We start from the raw sequence: 19,227 nt of genomic DNA on the forward strand, positions 1-19,227 counted from the left end.
CAACAATGCACTTTCCTTGTCCCATGTTTTCCCAACCTGTTTAAAAGTGTATTTCTCCTTTCAATCCATACATTTGCCTTTTGTGGGCACCAATTTGGTGTCTACTCAGGTTAGATAAACCATGGAGTAAAACCTATGAATTGGTAAAGAAGAAACAATCCCTAAAAGGTAAAGACAGGCAGACACTGATTATTGCCTTCCCTGCTTGGATGGGAAAGACAAAAATAAAAAAAAATTGTGTGGTAGACCTAACATGGACTGACTGATTCCACTGTCAACCCAATGTCTAATAACTGTGGCCCAGTTGCCAAGCACCCAATGTGTAGTCATGTGACCATGTGTGGGGCAACCATCAGACCAAATCTGGGTGGCAGGTATCTTCTAGGTAGGTCCATCAGAACTTCAAACGGTGGCTAAGTTGAGGACTACCTACAATGCAGAAGTGCTCTCTGAATTTAACTATGTGAACTGTTTCTCCAGTTACTTCATAATTCTTTTCCTAATTGTTTGCCCATTTACAAGACACCTAAATAACTAAGCATAATACTAAAATAATCACCTATATCCTTGTTCTATTTTTGAACATTTTCTCTTCCAACTCCAGCTTATCATTATGCAAAAGTGTTCTTTTCTCCTCCTTTGATCCTTTTGTTTGTATTAAGGCCTATACCTCAAGGAGTTTATTTATTATGTGCCACTGGTAACACCTTGATACTGACACAGGACTGGTTGAGCTGGATTGATTGGCATTATTATAATTTAAATAGGTCAAATTGTTGCATTTCTGTGTTGTCCTTCATTCCAAAGCATATTTACTGAATGGAAGCTCACATACTAAAGTTCTTTGAATGGCTGCTCTGAATATAATCAGAATCATCAAGGCACTGCTTTAGAAACTTTGGCAGTTTCTAGTTTATGTGTGAAACATGAGTACAGCAAACACTAATCCCATTTTCTTCATTTTAAAACCATGGTAGAGAAAACTAAGAGACTGACCCAAGACTAACAATAGAACATCAGTGTCATCACAGCAATATCATCACTGTGATGCTCAGCAATTGGCCATGTGTGTGTTTTTTGAACCTGCTCTTCCTCCTACACCATTTAAATTCCAGGAGGCCTTCCTTAAGGCAGTGATTTCTCAAGAGAGGCCCAATCCCTGGCTTCTGCAGAAAGGGCAAGAACAAGGGGCGGGACTTGGAAAAGAAAATCTAAAACCCAAGTTAATGGAGATAAGGGTAAGAGAAGAAAGCTACCCATTTTACTAACAGATCTTCTTTTGATGATGCTCACTTCCTTCTCCAGTTGACTTCCATTTCACTTTGGGGGTAAAAGATTTCATGAAGCAAAAATGATTGAAACTCGGCCACGCTACATCATCAACCGTCCAGCTTATTCTAGCAACTACTTTGATGAAGAATTTGACAGGAAAAGTAGAAGTTATCCCCTTGGAGAGAAAATAAAGAATCTTTTCAGGTAAGTGAGATATTATAGATTGTAAAACAAACATGCTCTCCAGATTTTTGGATCTCCTAGCCCTTGATGGTAAATGCATTAGTCCTCTAGAATTTTTTCAACAGATATTGTAAAATTTAGCATCAGATCTTGGTTTGTACAATCCAAAAGCAAAGACATCAACTTTCATCCCAGCAATCTTTTCCAGTAAATTTAATCCCAGATATTTTTTTCCCAATCAATTCATTCAGAATTTGCAGTCAAAGGAATAATGCAGACTTACCATCACAGGTACCCAATCTTAAAGGCATTGGAAAGATGTGGGAAATAGTCCCAGGTTTCTTCTTTTTTGATAAGACATTGTTCAGTAAAGGACAAGTAGAGTATGTTTCCATTGCCAAGGCCAAGTAAGATTAGACTAGGCAAACTATGCAGAAGAAAATACAAAATTACTTTTCCAACTTTCATCAACAGAACGTCATAAAGGTTGCAGATAAGGGAACTGGCTGTACTAATTCAGTGTCAACATACCTTCCATTTACCTTTATTTGTTATTGAGTAAATGATGCTTCTTATTAGAAGGAACAAAAATATTGTTTAGTAGCTCCTAAGAAATTTTTCATATATATGTATGTATGTATGTATCTTGCATATACAGACATGTACAGACACACCCAATACATTACAGGAATACTTTTAAAAAGTAAGCGATATTGATGAACAAAAAGACATTTGTGCAAACTACAAAGCCCTTTAAAAATATTTTTAAAAATCTTCTGCCCTTTATTATTTCAAAGCAAGTTTTAAATTATTTTTCCTCAAAAATGCTTTGTGTTTCAGGGCATGGACATTTTTACATTTAGTTCTTTTCAAAAAATGTGGGTCAAAATACATAAGAAAATTTCCAAGCTGCATTACAGTTTCTTAGTGTGGTATTATTTCTAGTTCACCTGAAGAAATGAGGTGTGGTACACATAACAAAATAAACGACCTCCTGTCTTTGCCCTGAAGCCTACAGTCTAAAAGGCTATAAGGAAAAGAGGAGTCTCAGGCAAAAACAGAGGTCAGAGCAAAAGGTGAGTTTTGATCAGTCCATCACCAAAATTAGCCATGCAGCCTTCTGCTATGTGACATCTATCCCACCATCCATCTTCATTAACCCAGCCTTTCAAATAAGAAAAAAAATATCCTTTCCATTAACCCTAATTCCTGGTAATACAAACTTTAAAAATATTTTTAAAAATCTTCTGCCCTTTATTATTTCAAAGCAAGTTTTAAATTATTTTTCCTCAAAAATGCTTTGTGTTTCAGGGCATGGACATTTTTACATTTAGTTCTTTTCAAAAAATGTGGGTCAAAATACATAAGAAAATTTCCAAGCTGCATTACAGTTTCTTAGTGTGGTATTATTTCTAGTTCACCTGAAGAAATGAGGTGTGGTACACATAACAAAATAAACGACCTCCTGTCTTTGCCCTGAAGCCTACAGTCTAAAAGGCTATAAGGAAAAGAGGAGTCTCAGGCAAAAACAGAGGTCAGAGCAAAAGGTGAGTTTTGATCAGTCCATCACCAAAATTAGCCATGCAGCCTTCTGCTATGTGACATCTATCCCACCATCCATCTTCATTAACCCAGCCTTTCAAATAAGAAAAAAAATATCCTTTCCATTAACCCTAATTCCTGGTAATACAAACTTGGCTTGATCCCTATTTTACAACCAGGCATAGACAAATAAATGTTTACATTTGTCCTTCATACTTAATAAAATATTTTATATTGGGGATATCATATGCATGCCTAGTTATCCTCTGAGTTTTCAGCTTTGTTTTAAAGGGAAGAAAGAAAATACCCAATTTAATGCAGAATAAAAGTACAGAATATCGATAATAGTATAATTCAGGTGCAAGAAATATGAAAGTAACAACCGGATTCTGTAGCAAGAACATTTTTTATTATTATTTGAATAGTATGCTTCTACTGTTGTGACTTGTGTGCATGTCATTGATGTAAGCTTTTGCTAGATGTCAGTTAAATATAGGCATAACCGAACTAGCTTTACTTAAGTAAACTAGATGCATTACTTTAAACTACACAGCAATTCTCATGTTGACTTTAGATTTGGGTGGCACCCAATGTGATTGAATGGTCTCTTAAGTGGACAGCGATGGAATTATGCCAAATAAATAATTGCTTTCTGAATGATCTCATAGATACATGATCAGAGCTACTTTAGATTCTTAGTCGAAAAGAACCCATTTTGATAGCAAATGTACAACACACCTCTTACGTTTGTTACATTAATGCTTAACCAAAAGAATCAGTAGCTTAATTATTGCCACTTATTACCAATGTTATAGAAAATTAAAAGCCTGACAGCTTTCATGTTTAACCAGGAAACCTAGTTCAGGTTGAAGGACTTCTTTAGCTGTGATTAACTCCTTATGCTTTCAGAATTAACTGTTTTTTGTTCAGCTTTTTTTCTGAGGATATTTATTCATCGCTGGAGTGATTTGTGCATAATGGTTTCTATGCAAGGTTGGCATTTGTTTAGTATAGAAACTGATTTACTTCTCTTAGTTCTCTAACTATAGGATCACATTCGTGGAAACAGACTTATATTGTGTGTATCTTATCTGTGAGTTGTAATACTCTGGTCAGCTCTGCTGAAGTGCCATGTTGGACTGCTGAGTCAATAAGAAGCCTATCTTGCATACAGATGAGATTAAAGAGAAGGAGAAAGCAATCATCTTGAATTCATCACTGATTTATTAAAGCAGCTGGATTGAGATTAGTATTTTATAGTGTGGAATTTAATCCTGGAGAATAATAGACTTCCTCCACCACTACTCCCTTATTCTAATTTATACCATAACCATTATATTAATGCAGCACTTACACTGAATTAAGAGTTACAACAGCTATCATTAACATTGCTGTTGCAATATCACTGTTTCTTTACACCTTAAATTTAAATACTATACAGTAAAGGATTTTGTAATGATCCTATCTGTGTGCAGTTAATGTAGTAGAGCAGTAAGCTATTACTGGAATAAGTTATAATCCTATGCATACTAACACTAACTATGTAATGGAGACCTGCACTTATTACTGTTCTGACTCAGTCCAACAAATTCTGGGAAGAAGGCTGTACTAAAGTAACTGAGTTTCCTTTGAAGTAAACATTGACAGAACTAGGCTGTTAAGTGCTGTTATATCCAATTGATTTTCTCTGGTCCATTTCTGAAGAAGGCCATTTAAGACTATTTTGTTCTCTTAGCTAATTTGCTGAACATGTTGTACTATGCTTCCTTGAATTGATAATATAGGAGTTTATTAGAACAATTGATCTTTTATTTCCCAGTAATAATATAGGAGCTTATTAGAACAATTGATCTTTTATTTCCCAGTAATATCGTAGATATAACTGTTTTGCTAAATTTTGATTTGGTTTGAAATTTTAGTATGGAAAAACAATTCAAAACTTAGCCCGGATATGATATTCTCTGGAATCTGATGAAACATGGATTCAGGGCAATATATATAATGTAATGATAATTATGAATGAGGTTGAAGGTTCATTCTCCAAGCTTGTGGATCGATTTCAGAATGTTTTGTTATCAGGCTAGGTAACATCTTCAGCGGAGTTTAGGGGATGTCAATGTCAGTGTTCTGTTTATAAGGGCTTCAGATGTGGGTGTATCGAGTGAGGGTCTTGTCATTTGACACACCCAGACCTGAAGCACTTATAAACAGAACACTGACACTGACATCCTCTAAACCAGGGCTTTTCAACCAGTGGTGCGGGTACCACCTATGGTACATTGGCACCTAGCAGGTGGTATGCAACCATCCTAGAAAAGTGGTAGCAGGGGAGGGGAATGAGCTCAACCAGTGGTAGCACCGCATAAGCCTTAGCGAGAGACAGCTGGAGCTGCAGGGCTCAGCAGAAGCACCAGGATCAACGCTTCTTTGGGGCTGTCATGGCTCAGTGGAAGTGCCAGGATCAGTGCCAGGCTCCAGCTGGAGCTCAGTGCTGATCCTGGCGCTTCTGTTGAGCCCAGAAGAAGCGCTGATCAGCTGGCATGTTGCAACATCTCCAGGGTCTTGTGATTTACATTCAGATGCTTGGCAACTGATTCATATTTATGACGGTCACAGTGTCCCAGGGTCATGTGAAGTGACCAAAACTTGCTGCAACCACCCAGCAGACAGGGGGAATAAAAACCAAACGCCCCCACCCCACCCCCACTGCCAATCCTCAACAGAAATACTCACAACAATGAAAACTTCGGACAGGAGGAAGAGCGCCACCAGGCGGGCAGGCAGGTGTCTTGCTCGGCTGTGGCTTGGGGGGCACTTTTTTCAGTGCTATTGTAACTTCGAACAGTCACTAAGTGAACTGTTGTAAATCGAGGACTACCTGTACTTCATCACTTTTTTCCAATTTTTTTGGTCAAGTTTTTGATACCTTGCTAGGTGACTGGTGGTACTTGGATGTTGCCATATCCTAAAAGTGGTACAATGGGTGAAAAGGTTGAAAAGCCCTGCTCTAATCTCCATTGAAGATGTTACCTAGCCTGGTAATGAAACATTTGGAAACCAACTACAAGCTCGGAGAACGAACCTTCACCCTCATCCGACACCCTAGCTACAGATATTCACCACTATTGCATAATTATGAATAATAGGAGAGAGGCAGTTTTTCCATTGTGCCTTCTATGATTTATGCCAGTGCTGTGTGGGTGGTGAAAACAAACCTGAAATGGTAGCTCTTTGTTCTAGCTGCATGTTTTGATAATGAATAAATATCTGCCTTCCCATGTTACAGAACAAACATCATAGTAAATATTTCCTATTAATGTCTTTTCAGATGTTCACCATCTAGACTCAAGCTCATCCTTTACAGTCTATTTCCCATACTTGTATGGCTTCCAAAATACAAAATCAGAGATTACATTGTGCCTGACGTCCTTGGTGGAGTAAGTGCTGGAACTATTCAAGTACCTCAAGGTGAAAAAAAAACTTGCCTTTCCCATATTATTCAAACATTACTGGGTAGATTCATATAGGTAATATGGATGGATCTATATGAATTTTTTTGTAATGTCAAATATATTCACTTCTAATTTTTTGTAATTTCACCCTTATCCTGCTTTTTGTAGAATTCATCCCCAACATCTATCACTGTTCTGTTATTTTGCCTCACCAATAATTAAGGTTGAGCAACATACAGATTTGCAATCACATAGCGTCTATCCGCTAATTTTCATTGAAACTCTGTAACAAGCACCAAGTAGATAAACACCAAGCAGACAAATTATCCCAAAAGACTAATAGTGCCACGTAGTATCATGTTATAATTCATTTCTGAATAGATCTATAGCTCCTTCCATAAAATATTCATCACAAGATGAGCCCTGGAAAGCAGATCTTTTCATGCTGAGAGTGTTATATTTTTGCATTATGTGATCTTGAGTGTAATTGTAGGAAGGAAGATTTGATATGTTCTTCATGTTTGTTTTCAGGCATGGCTTTTGCTTTGCTGGCCAACCTACCTCCAGTCAATGGGCTCTATTCTTCTTTCTTCCCTTTGATTACCTATTTTTTGCTAGGAGGTGTTCCTCAGATGGTCCCAGGTAAGGTTTCGTTTTCCAGTTTAATATTTATTTATATATATTACATGTATGTAATCCTAGTGAATGAAATTATATTGTCTGGGTGTTTTTTCTCAGTTTGCTATCTCAAATGCTTTCATGAAACAACTGTAAATTATTGGTTTCTTAATTATGATTAAAGCCAGAGTTGAGTCAAAGAACTTCCTTTAGAGCAGACATGTCAAACACAAGGCCAGGGGGCCAGATCCGGTCCGCGAAGTGGTTTCATGCGGCCTGCAAAGCCATCCTGGAAACAGTAAGGGAACGGCCCCCACTGCCTTGGCCCTGGCCCAGAGACCCTCCTTCTGCCAGAGACCCTCAGATCTGTCCCAATCCTGCCCAGGCCCCCATAGGCACCCTTGATGCGAACGATGTAGAGCTGGCCACGCCCACCCAGTAGGCCATATGCACTCTAGCCACACCCACCCAGTAGGCCACGCCCACCCTGGCCATTCCCACCCGGCCCCCTGAGGGCAACCGCAATGCTGATGCGGCCCTCAATGAAACTGAGTTTGACACCCCTGCTTTAGAGTGTAATCAATTACCAATTCACTACTAACTTATAAGCAATCCAGATATATTCAAAGGACATTTGGTTATTAATTAAGGGTTTTAAATCTAATGTACATTGATGGCATCAGGTTGAAGAAGATTGATCTATACAAACCTGGAATTGCCAGTTATTTACAGAGTAGTTATAATATGAGAAGGTACTCAGCTCAAAAATGTAAGATAAGTTTCATATGTGTTTCCAAACAGGTACATTTGCAGTCATCAGTATTATCGTAGGAACCGTCTGCCATGAACTGGCTCCGGATTCTGAATTTCAATATTTTAACCACACAGCCAATGAAATTATGGTTAACAATACAGCCATGGAAGCAGCCAGACTGGAGATCTCTGCCACCTTGGCTTGTCTGACAGCTTTAATACAAGTAAGAGTTCTTTGCATACAAAACTATAGGAAATGTCCGTGTGACCTACAATTCCAGTGACTGAATGTCCAATAGGATTTGCAACCAGAGTGCGATGCATATGGATCTCAAGTTTATGCTAAATTACAATTCCCAATAGCCGTCAAAAACATGGCTAATATTAAATAATACAAGGAGTTGTAATTTATCAACAACTGGAAATCTACATGTTCCCCATCACTAGTTTTATTGTCCTTATCTGTATTCCTTCACTGCATACTTTTATGTACTCTATGCAATGTGCTTCGTCTTACGAGAATTAAGGAAGTATTGAAATCTGAATTCTTCCCTATCTTGACTGAAATATAGTTTTAATATTTGTTGCATAGTGGGAGATCTATCTATCTATATGTCATAGATAGATAGGCAGATGATAAAAATAATGAGGAGTAGGAGGAAGAGTAGGAGGAAGAAGAAGAAGGAAGAGAAGGAGGAGGTGGAGAAGAAGAATAGAACAGAACAGAACAGAGCAGAACAGAACACAATAGAGCTGGAAGGACCTTGGAGGACTTCTAGTCCAGCTCCCTGTTCAAGCAGGAGAACCTATACCATCTCAGACAGGTGAATGTCTAGTCTTTTCTTAAAAATCTCCAGTGATGGAGCGCCCACAAATTCTGGGGGCAAGCTGTTCAACTGGTTGATTGTCCTTACTGCTTCTCTCTTTGATCAGTTTCCAACCATTGTTTCTCGTCCTTCCTTCTGTTGCTTTGGTGAACAACCAGGCCCCCTCTGCCTTGTGGCAGTCCCTCTATCACTGCTATCATGTCTCTCCTATTTCTTCTTTTCTTTAGACTAGCCAAACCCAAGTCCTGTAGCCGTTCTTTGTATGTTTTAGTCTCCAGGCCTTTGATCATTTGGTTGCTGTTCTCTGAATTTTTTCCAAACTCTCAACATCTTTTTTGTGATATGGTGACCAAAATTGGCTGCAATATTCCAGGTGTGGTCTTACTAGGGTTTTATAAAGCGGTACTAATACTTCACGTGATCTTGATTCTATGCCACTGTTTATACCCAGGATTGTATTAACTTTTTGAGTTGCTGCTGCACACTGCTGGCTCGTGGTCAAGTGATCGTCCACTAGGACTCCAAGGTCCCTCTCACAGCTATTCTTTTAAAGCCAGGTCTCGCCCAATCTGTATTTTTACCTTTGGTTTTTCCTGCCTATATGTAAGACTTTGCTTTTCTCCACACTGAAACTCATTTTATTGGATAAGACCCATTGTTCAAGTTTGTCAAGATTTTTTTGGAACCTGACCTTGTCTTCTGGGGTGTTGGCTACTCCTGTCAGTTTGGTGTCATCTGAAACTTTGACGAGTTCCCCTTCTATTCCCTCATCTAAGTCATTTATGAAGATATTGAAGAGTACTGGGCCTAAGACAGAAACTTATGGTACCCCACTGCTTACTTCTCTCCATGTGGATACAGTGCCATTGAGGACTATTCGTTAAGTATGGTTTGTCATCCAGCTACAGATCCATCTGGTGGTTATGTTCTCTCTATTCCATTTTTCCCAGCTTACCAAGGAGTAGGTAATAGGTAGTAGGAATAAGAGAAGAAGACAATACATCAAAGGTTTTTACATTAGAACAGTAGACATGGAACACAAATTAATGGGGATGTTCTTTCCCATGTTTCATAGCATTTAAAGATTGTGTGACCCAGGAATCCTGTCTTCCATATGTTCAAAAAGTCATTCAAGGACTATCTGTAGCATATCTTTCCACATATCAGTGGTTATGCCAATTTTTTATTATCTGCAGTCTCTTTCTCTGAACAATTCTATTTATTATTGTAATCTGACATGCCTGACCATCTGTCTGTCCATAGATATGCCTGGGATTTGTGCAGTTTGGCTTTGTAGCCATCTACCTTTCAGAATCCTTCATTAGGGGTTTCATGACAGCAGCTGGTCTACAGATCCTCGTCTCGGTTCTCAAGTATATCTTTGGTCTGAAGATTGAAGCCTACACAGGACCCTTTGCCATTGTCTATGTAAGTGAGGCTGATACTATGATTACTGCTGTATTGGGTGTACAATCACTGGGATCCAGAGTAGCACACAGATAGCTGGCATTTGTCAGGGGCTACATATGATTGAGGTAAGAAAGAAAGAAAGTAGAACCAGAGCAAGATAGAGATTTATTGAGGAAAAATAAAGGCATTTTCCTTACATTCTATTTATCTTTGATTCTCCACAATTATCTTCTCTAACTTTCACCAGTTTAAAAATATTCAAGTGAAATTTTGACTCATTTACAAAAATTGGGAGTTTTACCTATTTCCATATAAAAGTAAAGGAAAAGGTTTCCCTTGTCCAGTTGTGTTCAGTTCTAGTGGGTGGTGCTCATGTCCATTTTTTAGCCAAGGTTGCTGGCATTGTCCGAAGACACTTCCGTGGTCATGTGGCCGGCATGACTAGAGGCCAAGGTACATGGAATACAAAATGGGGAATTATAGTCAGGGATTATTCCCCAAAGATAAATGCCCACTGGATGGACCCAGGAAGAACCAACTTATTAGTGTCCTCTGTAGGAGCAGCAGGCTAGAGGGCAGGATGGTTTCAGAGTGATTCAGTCTGTATCATGACACAAGCTCCTCCCCTTTTGTACATGTACCCCTATGTTGCACTCATAACCCAAAGGGCAGAGCTTGCTACGTGATATTGTGACACTGCTGCCACCATTCTGATGAAAGCAGCAAGAGCTTATGGAGACTGCTGCAACTCCCTCTACAAAGAGAGGAATTAACGAAAGTATAATACAAAATCATTAATAATGGCGATGAAATAGTTTCTTCTTACTTCAAAACCCAAATAACTAAACTTTATGAGAATCAAATATTTATGAAAGAAAATATTATTGCTTTTAACCAATAGGATGGTTAAGGGGGCTGTAATTAAATTAAATTAAATTGATACATATTCATTTCCAAAGTAGCAGGTTATTTAAATTTCTCGTGTTGACTGAAAGCTACCCAAGAGGTTGGACACAGTGGTCTGTAATAACTAATACTAATGCAGTTTTATTGTCCATTTTCCAAGAAAGTATAATTATTTGTTTATATTTCTTCCTTATTAAAAAGAATTGATTGCTTATTATTAGCTACCATATACTGTATATTATAGCAAAATAATGGAAAAGGAAAGTCCAGTAGCTAATAACGGGTGAAAAAAAGCATTGGTTGAAAAATTAACATAGCAACAAAATCTTGAATAAACATTTAAATGATGTATTAATGGCATCTAGTGTCTACTATTTAGAACACAATAACTATAGGGTACTTCTGTTTTTTTTAAAAAAATTGAGGGAAATATTGAATATGGTATTATAGTGTATTTACATTAACTTCCAATCATTTTATTTTTTGCTCTTGAACAAAAATTGTTTTCTGAACTTTTTGTTTCTCTGTTCTTTGATTTTTTTGCCCATTATTTTAAATATTTGTTGATAACATTATTTTTAAGTGTTGTTATTATTGTTTTAAATAAAAGAAAGAATAAAGTTTGAAGCCAAGAGAAAAAAATTAGGATTTCATTGTCTGCCAAATCTTATACCAAAATTTCAATTTTATTATATGAATTTTTCCCAAATTAGCGCAACAGAACAAATAAGCAACATATTGCCTGAAACCTGTTCTCTTTCTGGGCAACTCTTGAACCTTAAGACCCAAAATGCCAAGGTTTTTGCAATATTAAGGAATGAGCTTACAAATAACAGACAGTTACAATTAATTCTAGTCCATTTTAATTATAAAGGATTAGGAGAAAGCCCTCATAGAGTTTTGGAGTTTCTCAGTTACCTGTTGTGAGCCTCGAATTTTCGTCTCAGCAGGATGTTCAGGTTAGATTAAATACATCCTGTCTGTTCAGGCCCTGTTTACTGACCTTTTAATTAACTCAGAATTGGCTACTGTCAGAACTGCACTTTTTTCTGTTGCTTTGAGTGTTGGCTACCACTGCAAAATGCAGATTTATAGGTTAAATAATGGTTCCCCAATCTTTACATGTTGACTAACAAACACTATAGCATACTTTCCATCCTAGCTGACATGTTGAAAAACCCCATGTTCTCTTTTTCTTGTCTAATCCTCCAGACCTTTATTGATATTTGCAAAAACCTGTCGAAAACCAATGTGGCTTCTCTGGTGTTTGCTTTGATCAGCTCTGTGCTTCTCATCATTGTGAAAGAGCTAAATATGAAATATATGAAGAAGATTCGAGTCCCAATTCCCATGGAGATCATTATAGTAAGTAGCAGTTACAGATGTTTTCATTCACCTACTGGTACTATTTTCCTTGGGATTGGTATTGTTCAGAAGCAGAGACAAATTGGAAAAAAGAGAACTTTTAAGACTGAGGTAGAATGCCTTTTTGTTGTTCATTTTAGGAAATGCTGATGTGATTATAAGTAAAGTGCAGTGCATATGGCAATGTAAGAAGACTACTTAGCAACAATATTTTGTACGGTAATTTCAGAACTTTCATAGATAAATAAAAATCACTGGACAATGAGATTACTCTTGCTCACTTATATTTTATGGAGGCACCTAGATATTGAAAGCAGCCATCCCAAATATATTGCAACCTAGATATGTTGAACTCCGTATTTCCCAGCCTGCATATTTGTTGTAATTGCCGTCTGAAAACTATTGTCAGATATGGGGTGACTTTGGTCATACAAGATAAAGCATTGGCATGCAGAGGGTGATCTTGATTGACTTACATTTCAATGAATCCAGGTTCAACATCCTTGAACTATTCAGTAGAAAATGTACATGCAGGTAATACAGCTTTATTCTAAAGCATTGAAATATGATTTTTAAAAAAGTATAGTAAGATGCTTACATGTCTCTGGTACGTGCTGACATCCAGGGAGTATTGGTGTAATTAGAGCTGTGGGAAATGCACAGATTTTGGCAGACAATGTCTTTGGTTTCAGTTTGCAATCCATCCAGAATTACATTCCTGTGAAATGAGCATTGCTTGCTAATATGGGAACCTCATACCCAAATTTTCCCTGTTCTGTATGAAAGGCAGTAATGGATACAGAATAATAGCAAAAAGAGTTTATGGCAATTTCAATAATTATAATTAGCAAAACAGTCTCTGATAAAATGAGTATTTTGTGGAAACTATTCTTATGGTAGTAAACTCAGAACAAGAGCCCAGCAAGAACTTTTTCTTGTAGATACAGATCAAATGTAAATCTTGAGATCTAAAGGGTCAACTATGTTAGCCCATGCAAACACCCTACCTGTTTAAAACTTAGATCGTCCTCAGATTCTAGCACTATATTCTGATTTTGCATATTGGGAATTTGCCTCTGTAGGCTACTTTGAAATTAGTGTATATATAACTTGCACTATTATTCTCCAATTACTTTGTTAAATATGGAATACCCACTCCTATCATATTAGATATTAAGGAGGCACTATATGCCTTTACTGTCCATATACCACTGCTCTGAAATAACCAAGCTGAAGTGAAGAAGGCAAAAACATATAATGAAGACCAACTGAGGTAGATAGGCAAAAACACAATGGAAACCTGATGTAAATCCTAAGATTGACACACAGTGGTTATACAACACCATCTATACAAAAATAACATTAAAAATAGAAAAGGAATTGAATTCTAAATTAAAAATATGCACTCATGCCTATAGATCAAGGTGAATGAACTAGGTTAAAAGAAGTGAAGAAAGAACTAAAAGCTGTGCTGCTGTTTGGTTACCACATAGCCAAAGAGAAGATGGGGATGATGGAAAGTGGCATTAAGTAGATGGGGTACTTAAGGAGTTTGGGAATAAATTCTGCCAAGCTTGGTTGTTCAAGAAATTCCTGACTTGCTAATAAATTTGTCCTTTATAAGGTGAAGAAAGGCACCAAATGTTCCTCTATCCCTGAAGTGGTATTAATCAATGGGAAACTGAGAAATTAGATGCTACAAGAATGTTGGGAAGTGGCTATATAAGGCTAGGGTATTATTATTCATTCAATGCGCAGTCAGCCAGATGTTTAGACTGGATTTGGCATTTTATTGACCTACAGAGTCCTTTCCAATGACTTGGGAAAGGAAGATGTTGTTTTCTAGTCTAAACAGTAGTAGTATATACTATAATGTGGAATCACAGCTACCAGCTCTGTAGCTGGTGTTGGTCTTCATTTGCATCAAATTCTTCCCAAGAACCTAGATCAGGGGTGTCAAAATCAATTTCATTGAGGGCCACATCAGCATTGTGGTTGCTCTCGGGGGGCCAGGTAGGTGTGGCTAGGATGGGCATGGCCTACTGGGTGGGCATGGCCAGCTTGACATCACTTGCTTCAGGGGTTCCTGGGTAGGACTGGGGTAGATCTGAGGGTCTCCAGCAGAGGAGGGTGGGACCGGGGCGAATGCCGAGACATGGTCCCTCCTACCCTCCCACCCTCTGTTCCTTCCTTCTTCCCTTCCTTCGTCTGTTCCTTCCTTCTTCCCTCCCACTCTCCATTCCTTCCTCCCTGTTCGTTCCTTCCTCCCTCCCTTTTTCCCTCCCTCCCTCCCTTCCTTAGCCTTCTCATCTCTTTCCTTTCCCCACAATCAGGAAGGGGTGATGGGAGGGGGTGGGATTGCCAGCACTAATATGCTGCTGCTGGCCATTCCTATACTATGTGGGTGGGGACGGTCCCATTGAAAGGGATGCCTCATGGCTGCAAGGCTGGAGATGCTGGTGGGGGAGGTGCTGATCTACAACCTGGTTGCGTCCATCAAAGCCAGAACACACTCAGCCTAAGATCCACTGGAACCAGCAAGGAGCTGCCCCGCCGCCTCTGTCCTGCCCTCTGGGTGTGCGCACAGGAGACGGCCAGTGCCGGCATCCTGGTGAAGTCAGCCTGCAGGGCAAGACAGCCAGCAGGGATGCCGGACTCTACTTGAGCGCACACCCAGGGGATGGGGTGGAGCTAACCTGTGGATTTAAGGCTGAGTGTATTCTGGCTTTGATGGATGCAATCAAGTTGTAGATCAGCGCCCACCCACCCCCCAGCACCTCCACCCTCGCAGCCACAAGGCATCACTTTCATTGGTACAGACCTCCCTCTCCACACAGGATAGCAAGACCAGCAGCAACATGGCAGCGCTGGCAATCTCTCCCCTTCCTATCACCCCTTCCTGAGCATTGAGGAAGGAAAGATGAGAAAGAGAGGAGGAAGGAAGGAAGGAAGTGTAGCAGAGAGGGGAATTTGGGGGGGGATCGGCGCTGCCTGGGAGGCTTTGCCAGAGCTCTGGGGATTCGGCAGAGTGGTCAGGAGCTCCAGAGGGCTCCACAGAGGCTGGTGGTGGGGTGGGGCTCTTGGGGAGGGATTTTTAAAGGGGAAGAGGAAATTGACTGGGGGAAGAAGATTTTAGTTTCTCTTTTCCGGAGAGATAAGCCAGGAGGGAGAGCGAGGTAAGAAGTTTATTCTCTGGAGAGAGAATAAAAAACCTTTTTGCCTTCCTACCTCATTCTCCCTCCTTCTGACTGGGAAACTAAAATCTTCTTCCCCCAGTCAATCTTCTCTTCCCCTTTAAAAATCCCTCTCCAAGAGCCCCGCCCCACCCCCTGCCTCCACGGAGGCCTCTGGAGCTCCCAACCTCTCTGCCAAAACATCAGAGCTCTGGCAAAGCCTCCCAGCCAGTGCCAATCCCCCTACACTACACTACACTACACTTCCTCTCTGCTACACTTCCTTCCTTCTCTCCTTCTCATCTCTTTCCTTCCTCCATGCTCAGGAAGGGGTGATGGGAAGGGGAGAGATTGCCAGCACTGCCATGCTGCTGCCGGTCTTGTTATCCCGCATGGGGGGGGGTCTGTCCCAGTGAAAGGAAAGCCTCATGGCTGCAAGGCTGGAAGTGCTGGTGGGGGTGGGAGTTGGTGCTGATCTACAACCTGGTTGTGTCCATCAAAGCCAGAACTCACTCCACCTAAGATCCACTGGAATCAGCAAGGAGCTGCCTTGCCACCTCTGCCCCACCCGAGTGTGCGCACAGCAGACGGCCAGCGCCGGCATCCTAGGTGAAGTCAGCATGCGTGACAAGACAGCCAGCAGGGACACTGGACTCTGCTTGCACGTGCACAGAGGGGGCGGGGCGGGGCTGCCCCTTGGATTTAACACTGAGCGCATTCTGGCTTTGATGGATGCAACTAGATTGTAGATCAGTGCCCTGTCGGCCTGGGCCAGGCCGAGGTGCAGCGGGCCAGTCCTTCGCTCTTTTCAGAGCAGGTCCCTGGGCCAGATGGAACCACATGTCGGGCCACATCCGGCCTGCAGGCCTTGTGTTTGACATGTCTGATCTAGATATAGTAATGTATCCTCATAGTATATGCGTGGATTCAAGCAGTATCATCCTTTTGAATTGATACAGGGAAATTTTGTCAATGTGCAAATTGAGAATTGTGGTTGTTATTATTGTTCAGTCTCTTTCATGTATAACTGAAGGTGCTGAAGATACCTAACACTCTTTTCTCCTACTTTCCCCACAACAACAATCCTGTGAGGTGGGTTCGGCTGAGACAGAATGACTGGACCAAAATCACCCAGCCAAATTACATGCCCCATGCTGGCCTAGAACACACAATACCCTGGTTTCTAAGCAAGACCTTAATTGCTTCACAAAACTGGCATTTCTTAAACATATATTTTTGACCTGAAAAAGTAGATTTTAATAAGCTCAGATGATAAGAAGGATTCTTACAGCAGATAGGATTCATCTCTTAGCAACTTGAAAACAATGCAGTAGTTACCAGAAACCAATCTGGATAGATCAAGTCTTACCATGCAACTGTTATCAGAACTTTTGTCTAAGTATTTCTTTATTAAATTGAGGGCATGTGCTAGGTACAATATAACCTGATTTCAGCAAAGCATTTGACCAATTTACATATTAATAAAGAGACCCTGACTGTTAGGCAGTTAAATAAATATAGACTGAGTGCATGTCAAGTATGTAGATAGTGCAAAAATCATAGCTGATGTGTTCATATTTATGCTCATTAAAATTGATAGGTATATTGGCTTGGAGCTACACATTTCCAGCTTTCACCTTTTATTCCTCAATATTTTTAATGATTTGAAGGAAAAGATGAAAGAAATATTCCTCAGATTTACAGGCAATACAAAATAGGGTAGGGTAATTAATATTCTGAAAGACAGAATTCAAAATGATGAGATTTAAAAAAATAATTTAGTAAGCATTATAGTTTAGCAGATAAAATCTAATACAAACTAAAAAGAGAGAGAATAAAAAATAGAAAATGCAGAAAAACAAAAAATAATAATATAGCAAAGAAAAAAAAGAAAAATATAAAGAAGTAATTTTCCTTTTCATTACAAGTGATAACAATACTCAGAACTTATCACCTTCTCTTAAAATACAAAAAAAAATCTCTTCATTCCATATCTCAGTTTGTATCTATAAACAGATCCATATAACTCTTGTCATTTAGTCCTGGTCAGCCATTAAGTCCATTAAGGTTTACCAGAAATAAAATAACTATTTTAAGTTTGATCAAATAAACCCACTTTATATACCTTTCTTTACTTTTACAATCTTGATCTTCGATCCCATTTAAATAATGTTTTGTAGTTTATTTTCTTTTTGTTTTTGTTTGGCCACTTCTCACAAAATTCTTTGAAATTTTAATAGTTCTTTTTTGTGCTTCAATATAAGAAAATTGTACAAGTTTTGATTGATCACTTTTGCATCCTTTTGACACCAACCAGTTTCATTTGTATATCCAACGTAGCATCTTTTCTCATACCACTCTTTCAGTGATAAGGTGATATATTTTCAGATCGACTTTCAAAGTAATCCCAGTCCCATGCAATAAAATTTATTCTTCTCCCACAACATCTCTTAAAAATAATAGCAGTCATTTTTAATGCCTGGATACATTGCTCACAATAATATTGAATATGTCCAGTGTTAAAGTATTTTGCTCCATCGTGTGTTAATAAATCAAATATAAGTGTTCTTCTCCTTTAATTGTAATCTTTAGATATCTCTGGTTCTTTATGATGTCCAATGTTTAAATTGCAATATTATCTTTTTTTTCTTTCATATATTCCAAATAATAGCATCTTCCCATGGAAGGATACCACAACCAATTTCAAAAGTCATATTTCAGATCTATCTGTCTCCCCAATTTGTTCATCATTTTCCAAAATCAACATTATAATCACCCTTTTGCAGCTTATTCCATCTAGTTGTTTGCTTTTACTCATCTCTTTAAAATGTCTTTTGCTGGGTTTAAAGTGAACTTGCTCAGTGTATGTTATCAAACTTGTTAATCAGAAGGTTCTCTATAGCAGAAAACCAGTTAAAAAGCTATTTTCAAAGGTAATTAAGAAATGAGGTTCAGCAGAGTTTTGTATCTATAAAGCTGCAATGAGGCTGTGAGCTTAGCTGAAAATTGCTCAACTCCCAGCTGCTCCACTCACAAACCAACCATAGAAACTTTAGTTCCTAAACTTTACTCATGAGGAGCAGCTGTCTGTGGGCAATCTCATGATCTCTCCTTTATCCAGAGAGATTTAGCAGCCAAAAAACCCATTCAGCTGCTGATCTCACCACAATACTGTCTTCGGTCCCTCAGTGATGTTTGGGTCACCATGTCCTCACCTTTAAAATGATGATGATAGGTTAGTTGAATGAATTGAAATCATAAAATAAAATTTAGCAGGGAAAAAGGAAGCTATCTTCACTCAGTTAATATTTGCAAACTAATATATGCAACTAATAGTACTTGTGAAAAAGTTCTTGGACTAGTGTTATGTAGGAGCCCATAGTGTGATATGGTTGCAAAAAATGCAGTTTTTAAACTGCATCAGCAAAGCTATAGTTTGCAGATTGATTTTCCTTACTTTCCTATTTAGGTGAATTGACTGAAATGGTGTAATGGTGTAACAAAGCATTAATATATATGCAGAAGTCATTTTTAGTACATGAGAGATTTATGCTACTACAATATATTTTTATTCATTTTTCCTATAGACCTTTTTAAAAAAATGAAACTAATGAGCAAAGATTGATACTATGGCAGTCTTGACAAGGTAATAAATACTCTTTTCAATAAAGAAGAGGAAGTAAACTTAACTCTTCTTTCATATAAAGTCATCAACTTTTATGAACC

General features: G+C 38.8%; 1 protein-coding gene across 1 annotated transcript in view; it reads left to right on the top strand.

Annotated features, from left to right (window-relative positions):
* Positions 1-1,336: 1,336 nt before the first annotated feature.
* Positions 1,337-19,227, top strand: part of SLC26A9 (solute carrier family 26 member 9) — a gene marked incomplete at its 3' end in the record, with an annotated part of 48,630 nt that continues 30,739 nt past the window's right edge. Inside the window, exons 1-6 of the mRNA XM_083357645.1 lie at positions 1,337-1,476; positions 6,326-6,465; positions 6,981-7,091; positions 7,869-8,044; positions 9,911-10,075; positions 12,176-12,328. Of these exons, the coding sequence (XP_083213771.1) occupies positions 1,352-1,476; positions 6,326-6,465; positions 6,981-7,091; positions 7,869-8,044; positions 9,911-10,075; positions 12,176-12,328 (870 nt within the window). The 5' untranslated portion in view covers positions 1,337-1,351. The remainder of the gene's footprint in view (positions 1,477-6,325; positions 6,466-6,980; positions 7,092-7,868; positions 8,045-9,910; positions 10,076-12,175; positions 12,329-19,227) is intronic.

The sequence above is a fragment of the Vipera ursinii genome (assembly GCF_947247035.1).
Source record: "Vipera ursinii genome assembly, chromosome: 3".
NCBI classification, from domain to species: Eukaryota; Metazoa; Chordata; class Lepidosauria; order Squamata; family Viperidae; genus Vipera; species Vipera ursinii.